Raw genomic sequence first — 10,679 nt, 5'->3', positions numbered from 1 at the left:
ATGTCCAATTCAGCTGCATAGTGTCTCAGGAGGACTTCAGTTGCAGTTCCTCACATCAGTCAATAGAGGGCAGTGTAATAAAAAGTGCTTAAAAACAAAAAGAAAAAAGGAGAGAGAGACTCTTTCTAACACAGCCAGACTATGTGCTTCTCTTCTCTGTGCCCCGAGGTCCCACTCCCCCACAGGAGGCTCCTTGACTAGCTGTGCCCTGGCGCCGGGTCGGGCGGGGCAGGCGGCTGGCTCACGATCACCTGGACCATGTAGTCGCTAGGGATGCACAGCTCCTGCAGCGTGCTCCTGTCGGCCAGCGGACGGCCCGAGAAGAACCATCGCTGGGAAATGGCTGCCACGCCCTCCTGCGCCTGCAGACGCCGCTTCATATGGCAGACGGAGTCGGTGGAGCGCACGTCCAGCCGCAAGTCGCAACCGGTGGAGAGGCGCAGACGCAGAGGACAATCCTCCCCCGCCTCGGCCGGGGCCTCCGACGGCTCCGGGTCGGTGAGGTCATCGGGGTCATCGGGGTCGCACTCGGCTCGCTCCTCGATCATGTTGACAGGCTGGGAGAGGCAGTAGAGAGGCAGCTGATAGCGGGTGCCAAGCTCATCATAACAGTCGGAGAGGACACCTGAGAGATGGAGAAAGAGAGAGATGAGAGATGGAGACAGAGAGGGAGGGAGAGAGTTGGGGAGAGGGAGAGGGAGAGAGGGAGGGAGGGAGGGAGAGGTTCTGAAATGAACTACCACACATTTGTAAATGTCCAACCTTCATTCACATTCAGCTTGATGAAAATTCAGAGAGCCAGTGCTCCTTTGCTTATTTCTTTTCAAATGTTAATTCAGAAATATCCATTAAATGATATCAAACTCAGCCTTCAGTGGAAATAACATCATCTGGCGTCCACTAGATGGCAGTGTTAAACAGATACATTAATAATCATTTAATCAACCAGAGTGTCAAGTGTTTGTTTAAAATCCTGTTCACACTTGGCATTAACATGGGTCCAGGGTGATCAAAACATAACAGGCCAGCACTAAGTTTAAGTGTGAACAGGGTACAGTGTGTCTCAGAGACCCATTGTAATCTGATCACTCAAACCACTTTTGGAGATGGTCTGGAACGCATCAGTCCACATTACATGTGCAGTGTGAACAGTTCTGATGCGTCCGACAGCAGCACAGTACCATCCATGTCACCAGTGTCATAGCTCTCGCTGGAAAATGAGCAATAATTAGGAGACTGTTTGGAAATCGTACAAGATGACCATGCAATTGAAAACTTCGCACCAGACCAAACTGGAACGGGATCAAAGGTTCACAGGACATTTCTGTCTGAAAACAAAAGCATCAGCAGAGTGTCGTAGCAAACATATGTGGCATTTCCTTCAATGGAAATGATGTAAGAAATCCAATCCCCAGTGGTCACTTGAGACACATTCAATACAGCAGGTGTAAAGGTTTTTGGCAGTCCCTTATGCCCAAAGACGCATGTTAACGCCAGGTGTAAACAGGACCTCAGACACTTTAGAACGCATTTTCAGAATATCCTTAGAGAGTCTGACAGTAAATCTGCCAGTGTGATTTTTGCTTCAAGGGTTTCTGGCAGAAATGTTTGAGTCAGAAAATGTGGTGGTAAGATTTCACTCAATAAAAAAGAAAAAAAAAAACTCTGTAAAAGCGTTAGGATTCTCACACACAGAGGATTTCATGTATTAATCACGCACGAGAGCAACTGCAATGAGATGAGCAGAGAGGGAGAGTAATGGAGAAAAAGGGAGACAAAGAAAAACTGGAACTGGCCAAGTTTTGTGGTGAAGACGTTCAGACCCTCAGGAAACCAGCTGACAGTGCAAAGCTTACAAGCCACCATAAATGTTGTTTAATGAGCCACTGAGTCGAGACTGTCTGTGAAACACAGTTCAGCACACCCAGTAAACCGTGTGCTGTCTGCATAGCTCAGTTCAAAGTAATTCAGCTGAAGCTTTTCTACACAATTAAAAAAAATAGTCAAAGCATATTAAATCAGAGCTCTCCCCTTGATCAAACACTCTGTGTGAATTCAAATTGTGGGAGAGCATTTCCATTTGCATTTGTGTGTGTGTGTGTGTGTGTGTGTGTGTGTGTGTGTGTGTGTGTGTGTGACCTGCCAGTATGAGGCCTGGATAGTTATACCATGCAGTTTTGATGAGCAAGCATATTGTAACACACACGTACACAAAAACATACACCTCAGATAAAAGCACCTCCCATACTTCAGTACCAGTGTTGTTAATCTGAGTACAGTATTTACACATAGAGTTGGGTACCAAACTCTGGTACCAGTGTGGCCCCAGTTCCTATATGATTGGTATCCACTGGATCGAATCGCAACATAGTTTTCTGTGTCTCGTTTTAGTGCTCTTAAAGGGATAGGTCGACAAAAAAATAAACATTACATTATTTTTTAACTTATCCCAGACTTGCTTGAAGTCCAATTTTTGCATTTAGTTTATTTTTGTTGGTGTAAAACTAATGTAATGGTGCTACCACTGGATGTCAACAGCAGCAATAACAGCTTTTGTAGATAATGCCCACAAACTTCTCTCAAACTGCTCAAACCCCATCCAACATTTCTATTCACTTTTATATTTCACAATGACTCATACTGCATCCTTAAACATATCGACTGGCCTGTGAGACCTTTGTTAAGACCTGAGTGTGGTTTGAGAGATGTTTGGCCATGTATTTTTAAAGGCTGTTTACTGTTGACCTCCAGTGTTTGTTAGCAATGTTGGTTGTTAGCATCTTTTGTTCTAAACTAAAGAAGCAACATTTGGACTCCAAATATGATTTGCCAATTGACTATGTGGACCAAGTGGAAAATCATGTAAATTTAATTTTTCACAGACGTACTCCTTTAGCTAAGCAGTTTATGCTTCATAGATAGAGTCCCCTATATAGAGGCAACCATGTTTAAAATAAATTTAGTACAGAATATCTGAAATCTCCAGGCCACTAGGTGCCAGTATAGTGGCTGTTTCGCAACGTGAATCACAATCTCTGGGAAAACCACTGCATTTAAAGCGAGAACACCTAAAATTTAATGAGGCCTCTGGTGACACAGATACACCGAGGCTTGTGCATTAATCACCAGTTTGTTTGAAACCAAGCCATGCACTTCAGCAGATAGCGTGAGCATCCCTGGCCCAGGCAATGGGGAGACAATAATTTTAAAAGTATTCCTTCTATTTTAAAAGTATTTTCTGGTATCAGAAAAATAAGCAAATACTCAGCCAGCACTACTCACATGTCACAATCGGTGTCGCTAGGTACGATTGTGAGGCTATAGACTAATTTCTTAATTATTAATGATACCTTTTCCCCAACTGCTGTATTCATTAACATGCAATCCTAAAATAAACCTACAGCGGCCAACTGGGGAAATGTACATTAGCTCACAGGAAATTCCATCTACAGAAAAGAATACAAACTGCAAATCTGGGTTAGCAAATGTTAATACAATTTGCCACGTCTGTCCCACATCTCTGGGGGAGTGTGTCCAGTTTGGGGGAAAGACGGCTGTTTTTAGAAAACCATTTTGCACATCTGCTATTCCCATCTGATCTAACAAATCTAGCCTTGAACCCCTAAAATGAGCATCTTAGCATTTGGAGCTTGTAAAACTCACACTGAAAAGTACAGTGAAGCAGGCTGGGTTTTCCCCCATTTCGTCTGTCTGTACAAAGGAGATGAGGGTGAACAGAAAGCAGGAGTGGAGCTACGTGATGAGGCCAAACCCAGAGGACAGAGTCATGCTATGTTAATTTACTGTTTTAAAGCCAACAAAGCTAATTTTACTGCTGGTTTGATGAGGCCTGGTGCACCTGCAGGGTGATAGAGTCGCCAAACAAGCGGTGTCCTTGCAAACAGCACAGCATCAAATTCAATTTAACAAAATCGAATCATAAATAAATTAAAAATCAATCACAGCTTAAATGTGATTTGTTAAGAGCAGCAGAGAAATCAGTAACCTACATATGAAGAGGTAAAATTCTGTCTGGTGCATTTCTGATAACACCAAAAACAACTAAGCATGTGCCAAGCATGTGCTACAGCTAAATGGACTCAAGAGAAGTGGCGTGTTGCGATCACTCCCTGGTCATTACCTAGTCAGACCAGCTCACAGTCATCCACAGATCACACACACCGATCACATATGAGGTCTCAATCGCCTGTCTATTAGCTTATTCTCATCACCTGGCTCTTGTTTGCCTCTCCCTGTTTAAATTCACAGGTCCAAGTTCCTGACGCTCCGTCTTCAGACGTTCACTTTTATAGTTGTTTTCATTTGGGTTTTGTTTCTGTGATTTGCTTTATAATTTGTACTGGTTTGCACTTGCACCTCGCTCTCTAACTCACTGGTGTCCAGCATGTCACAGCAGCGACCACAACAGGACTTGGGATTCGCCTGAGCAAATGGGCAGCTCAAACATGACATGGTTAGAGGATATTGCATTTATCAGACTTCAGGAATGTCTGTGCATTAAAGGATTCTGCATGAGCTTGTTAGATCTTTACCCAGGTATCAAGGCGGCAACATTTAAATAACGATTCAGAAACAATGTGTTGTGCAGCAGCAGAAGTGTGATGGAGCTTGGCGGTACCGTGAGGGAGGGTGACGCCAGCCCCGTCGAGGATGGCCTGCGCCAACTCGTGGTCTCCACTCTCAAAGGCATGCGCGGCAGCGCGGAGCGCGTCCCAGATCTCCGTGCGGCCGTCGAAGGCGGGCGCTGTGTCCCAGAACTCATCCCTCTTACTGAGCAGCTGCCCGTCCGTCATGGGGTAGTCACTCTTCCACTTGGGCCTGTCCCTCCGCAGACGTTCATTCCTGCCTAGAGCCACTGGGGAGAGGGGAGAAGGGAGGGCGTGGTGTGAGCCAAGCGTCGGACCTGCTGGACAGCGGCAACCCAGCGCACCTCCGGCTTAGAAGCAAAGACAGGAATATCGGCTAACCTGATGTAGACCAACATTTACTAAACAGCAAAAATAAACTATTAAAATCACCAGTGCTGAACTAGCTGAAGTTCAGTGATTAACACAACAGTGATCAACATAGATTTAGGACATGCAGCAGGACTGTCTGAGAGCAAATGAAAATGCATGTGCTTTGTTGCTTGTCTGATGAGAAGTGCTGTTTGTAACTAGAATCACGTGACTGCGGTGCAGTGGAGTGTACAGTAAATGAAAACACCAACCGTAACCTTTTGCAATGAACTAACTGCAGAGGTAAATTTGCAACTTTGTTTAATGTATGATTATTTGCACAACACAGACTGCTTTCTCTGCACAGTCCTGATGGCTGTCAGTATCAGAGCAGCGTAATAAACCATGCTTAAAGAACTACGGCAGAAAGCCATGTATGTATGTGTGAGTGTATGAGGAGTGTGTGTGCGTGTGTGTGTGTGTGTGTTTGTGTGACAGAAAGAGAGAGAAAGAGAGTGTGAGTGGGTCCAATGAGAAAGAGAGAGAGAGAGAGAGAGAGAGAGAGAGAGAGAGACAGACAGACAGACCCTAAAAAAGGTGGCACCATGAAAATATATCAGTATCAGCTTTCCTACCACTGCACTTGAAGGTATAGTCATAAAACAATGCACACTGACGTGCTGCACACATGAATTATTCATCGCTGGAGCCGCAAAACTCAGAATGGAGACAATAGCAATAACAGTGCGGCGCTCAATATCAAAGTGACCTGACTCGGAACAAATGGAGGATAATGAAGCATTTGTCTGCCTGGCTGATTGCTTCAGCTGTCAAGGCGAGTGAAGTAATTTGGAGAGGAGCTCGTTGTCATTGCCTGTTTGTGAAGACACAAGAGACCTCTGGATGGGGAAGAGACTTTGCTGGGGAGGGCTACTGTTTCCACTGTCTGCACTGCTAAGGCGGATGTCCTCCCCAAACCACTAATGCATGTGATGCCCTCTGTATATGCAGTGTCAGCACACAACGCACAGCCGACAGAGTGCTGCCCCCAGTGCCAAAGAGTTCCAGCTCTTCACCTAGACCTGGCACCTGGTAGTAACTGCAGTTATTACATGATTTAGTGCCTAAGGCAAAGTTCCGTTGTGTCATGGCATAAATCACCATCGACTGTGAAGACTCCAACCGGGCTTTGGCCTAGTAATTCCACCTCTGAGCAGAGTGGTTCAGATGTGTTTCAGATTTTTGCTCATATATGTCCTTGCTGACAGCCTATTACACATTAAAATATGAATAAATGATGTATACATTAATACTGCGCATGCACGCATGCACACACACCTGTATAAGATTTCAGGTGAGTAACTGCAGTGTACTGTTGTAAGACATGTAGAGTTATTCAAAACTGTGGTGAAGTACACAAGATTTCCAGAGAAACAGGACATTTCAGACAGAGGTCCTTCATCACCCGTGCCAGAGCTTTCAGAAATACTTTGCTTGTACAGGTACTGAAGGACCTTTGTCCTGTTTCTCTGGAAACTTTGTGTACTTGACTACAATTATGAATCTCTCTCTCTCTCACACACATTCACACACACACACATACACATACACACACACACGCTCACACAATCACTCTCTCATGAGTGCAAACAAAAACCCAGTGCCACTATTCCCGTGTGCGCATAGACAAAAAACCCAGTGCATATTCCCATGTGTGCATATAACCACAGATCTGTGGTTAGTCCTTACTCTCATTTACCTCACAGTGTTTACTGAGTTACCTTCTTGATTACAGTATTTATGCAACTTTTACAGTATCACATGAATGAAATCTTGAATAATGAAATCTTGAATGCATGCAATTACACACACACCCAGTAGGAGCTTCTTTGCAGAGGTCTTTTTTACACAACCTTCTCTATAGTTGGTTTTATGAAGAAATAAAATTGCAAAGTATGAAACAGAAGCTTCATAGTTCCTTTTAATTAGTACTAGGTTGCAGCTGTTCTCTCTTTCTAATACAAATACAACGTTGGTGTCTTTTGGCATGCAAGAGTAATGTAATAATAATAATAATAATAATAATAATAATAATAATAACAATAATAATAATAAAGAGTAATGTCTATACATGTTTACAGATTCTTAACAAACCTACAGGTAATGGAGCAGTTATGAACCTCTGAAACTCGCCCAAAAAAAAACATTTTGCAGACGCCCAGGATGGAGTATAGGCAGCTCTAAGACGTCATTGCCAAAAGTTGAGCTAAGAACTTATACGCCTAGATACATTTATTAAAAATTCATGTCTGATAAACATGGACGCTGACATTCAGCTGCAGAACAACCCAAGATAACCAGTTCAGATAACCAGTTCAGATAACCAGTTCGAAGGAATTAGAAGCTGTCAACTTTCTCGTGCAAACTACACCAGTAGTTTCGGTGACTAAGATCCCGTTAGCTATATCCTAACGCATTCACTCACGTAAGGAGCAAGAGGTTTCCCATCAACAAAGTTCTGGCGACACATCCGTCATGGGATGCATGTCAGTCATGCATGAAACTATGTATGGCCTAAGAGATGCACAGCCTACGAGACATCCGCTAACCGCTGCTGGGCTTGACGCAAGAAAATACAGAGAAACCTCTCAAAGAAAGAAGGGACATCGTACCTCCTGTTCCGCCAGAGTTTAAATTCAGAGTGCCAGAGGAGTCATGGTGACTACCCAAACAGCCGCCCATGGGTGATCCGAGCGCGCTGCGCACAGGCGCTCCGTGCTGCCGCTCCGGTCCCCGCGCCACAACGCAGTCCGCACGGCGCGAGCATCACCGGGAATAGGCGGGGGAACCGACACCGTCACGAGGTGACCGCGCAGGGCGAGCGAGGCGCACTTGCTGACTTTAATGCATTTTAAGACGTTAACAAATAATTTATATTACAACCTCCCAAGTTAAAAGCCAAGTTATTTCCTGTGACGACTTTTTAGAATTAATAAGCGTTTTCTTTCAGACATTTTGGCTCAACCGAATGTAAACTTAAATTATTTCCACATTTATTATGTTTGTAAGACCAGTTGAATAATGTTTGTTTATTTATTTATTTGTATTTTTATTGTGTTTTCTCCCTATGAGTTGCTATCTGTATACTATAATATAAATGCAGTATTTCCACCAGAGACCGCCATTAAATCACGCTTGAGCGCTTATAAATGTCCTTAAGCAATCACCGGGTGTCGCTGTGCCACTGTTTTATCTCGTCGGTTTTAGTCATGCAAATATTTCACATGACAGCAGTGTACTGTAGTAGGTTTACTGTTGTAACTGCTATATACATGTAAAGAGTCCTGATAGTCATTACGTTTCATTATGTACTTCACTGAGAACTTTATTTCTGTCAGGTTCCACACAGTCCAAAGATATTTCATATATGTTAAAACTTCCTCACTTCATCTCAAACAGGTGAGTCAAAGCAGTCCCAGAACAGAATGTTTCATTGATTCTCCGAGTCTGCAGACCAAGATCTGTAATTAAATAATGATAAAATTATTAGAATTGACCTCGCACTGACTCAGGACACCTGTTGTTATTCCAGTCAACAGGTTTTGTGTGTGTGCATGTGTTTGTGTGTGTGTGTGTGTGTGTGTGTGTGTGTGTGTGTGTGTGTGTGTGTGTGTGTGTGTGTGTGTGTGTGTGTGTGTGTGTGTGTGTGTGTGTGTGTGTGTGAGTGTGTATGTGTGAATAACATTTGTTGGTAATTAGCTGGTAATTGGTGTCCAAACCAAATCTCCATCCATGTTCCAGGGTCCGTTATAGGTTACCGCTGGTAACAGCTGTACCCATTTACATCAGTACGTTTAGTACATTATTATACGACATAATGGCAGATCAAACAGGTAGTATGGACCATTACACTGGTTTAGGGGTAGCGTACGCTGAAGAGTGCTTCTCTCTTTGGAGGAATGTGAGCCACACTGCCTGAAGCAAAGGTTCCTTCTGAAGCAAGACAGGGAGAAAGGAGGGCAGGTAAATGATGCAGCTGCTCATTCACTATGCATTTATGTAAATGATACAGGTAAATGATACAGCCTGCTCATTCACTATGCATTTATGTAAATGATACAGGTAAATGATACAGCCTGCTCATTCACTATGCATTTATGCAAATGATACTGGTAAATGATACAGCCTGCTCATTCACTATGCATTTATGCAAATGATACTGGTAAATGATACAGCCTGCTCATTCACTATGCTGACTGTATTGGTTTTTATTCATTCTCTGACTGTAAACCTTCTGAAACTGTCCAAGCACTATGAACATATTATTGCAATGACAAGCAGGCAGTTCCAGTTCACCATGCTCCCTACAATACCTGGGGCCATGAGGGCAGAGAGCAGAGGAAGAAGAGGCAAAGGAGAAGAAGAAACACCACAGCTGAATAATAAAAGCTGCCTGTAAAAGAGAGGAAGATGTGATATCACCCTGTCCTAACACTTAAAGAGGAAAACCAGGGCCCTTCAATGTGTAAAAATTGTTTAATCAATGAAGGGTCTATACCTGAAGCTCTAAATAGTTCTTCATTCAGTTTTTGCTTCTGGCACTGAACTGTTGGCAAATCTTTATGGTATGCAATATGCTCACATGTCTGTCATGGTACTTTGATTAAGTATGTCTGAGAATGACAGCTTTGACCTCGTAACCAACAACATGACAGCAAGAATGTACAATGATTGGTGAGTAAAGGGAAAGAGTGCGAGAGAGAGAGAGAGAGAGAGAGAGAGAGAGAGAGAGAGAGAGAGAGAGAGAGAGAGAGAGATCAGGCGTATGTAATTAAAAAGTTTCCCATAAAAATGTTTCCAGGCAGCAAATATATACAGTGTTTGCTGTGCCATTTCCTTCTCCTCATTAAGAGAACACAATCTTTGTTTTACAGGGCTCAGAACTGTTGAGGTGTGTCGCCGTTTAATGCTGAGGGTGTGAAGAGGATGTATCACACACTCACAGACTGAACACACCAGCAGTCAGGGAGGCTCACAAGACTCGAGTCAGGCCTGTGAAAGGACCTTTCTTTTATTATGCATCACCTCTTTAGTGTATATGCTTCTCCTTCTTCTAGTCTTCATCAGCTTCAGGGATGTAGCGCTCGAATGTTCATAGGAATAATCCATAAAACTAATCATTGCATTTATGGAGATGAGACAAACATGAGAATTGTAATACTTTTAGTTAATACAGTGCAGATAAAAAGGGTTCAGGGTGAGGATGAGTGGAAAAGAGATAAGGGGAACTTTTTTCTTTTTTGTAACCAGTCTGCTGAATGGTGTAAAACATTGAAGAAAAAAAAACATTGATCATGTGTACCATTGCCCACTTTCTTCTTTGTTCTAAGTATAATATTCAGTCATTACGGTTACTGGGTATTACCTAGCAGAGTCCGGACGCCAGATGCTAGGTTCGGCAGGCGGGCCTGTTTTACAATCAATATCCTTTTCAAGCAAGAATGAGCCGAAGGCTGTGGAATTGTGTCCGTGGGCTGCCTGAGCCCTTGAGATTAAAGCCGAATCAGGAAAGCACTGCTTGTCCTCCACAGTATGCAACCCTCTTTCACCACCCAACATACGAAAATGCGACTGCTCATACAGCACAGACTATTCCTACCGCAACCTAGCAGCTTGACCTGTGGCCTTTTCTGTTTCTACTGGACATGAGATGTCCACACC

The 10,679-nt window shown here is 43.5% G+C and overlaps 1 protein-coding gene across 1 annotated transcript; it reads right to left on the bottom strand.

Annotated features, from left to right (window-relative positions):
- Positions 1–42: 42 nt before the first annotated feature.
- Positions 43–7,764, bottom strand: LOC113587175 (ubiquitin domain-containing protein 2-like). Its single transcript, XM_027025718.3, has 3 exons — positions 7,631–7,764; positions 4,640–4,876; positions 43–625 (listed from the first exon to the last, which is right to left on the bottom strand). The coding sequence occupies exons 1-3, from the start codon at positions 7,698–7,700 to the stop codon at positions 198–200; spliced, it is 735 nt and encodes a 244-aa protein (XP_026881519.1). The 5' UTR covers positions 7,701–7,764; the 3' UTR covers positions 43–197.
- Positions 7,765–10,679: the final 2,915 nt, after the last annotated feature.

The sequence above is a fragment of the Electrophorus electricus genome, chromosome 16 (genome assembly GCF_041902795.1).
Source record: "Electrophorus electricus isolate QZ-2024a chromosome 16, ASM4190279v1, whole genome shotgun sequence".
NCBI classification, from domain to species: domain Eukaryota; kingdom Metazoa; phylum Chordata; class Actinopteri; order Gymnotiformes; family Gymnotidae; genus Electrophorus; species Electrophorus electricus.
The sequence above is the reverse complement of the archived record's forward strand: the minus strand, read 5'-3'. Positions and strand labels throughout refer to the sequence as shown.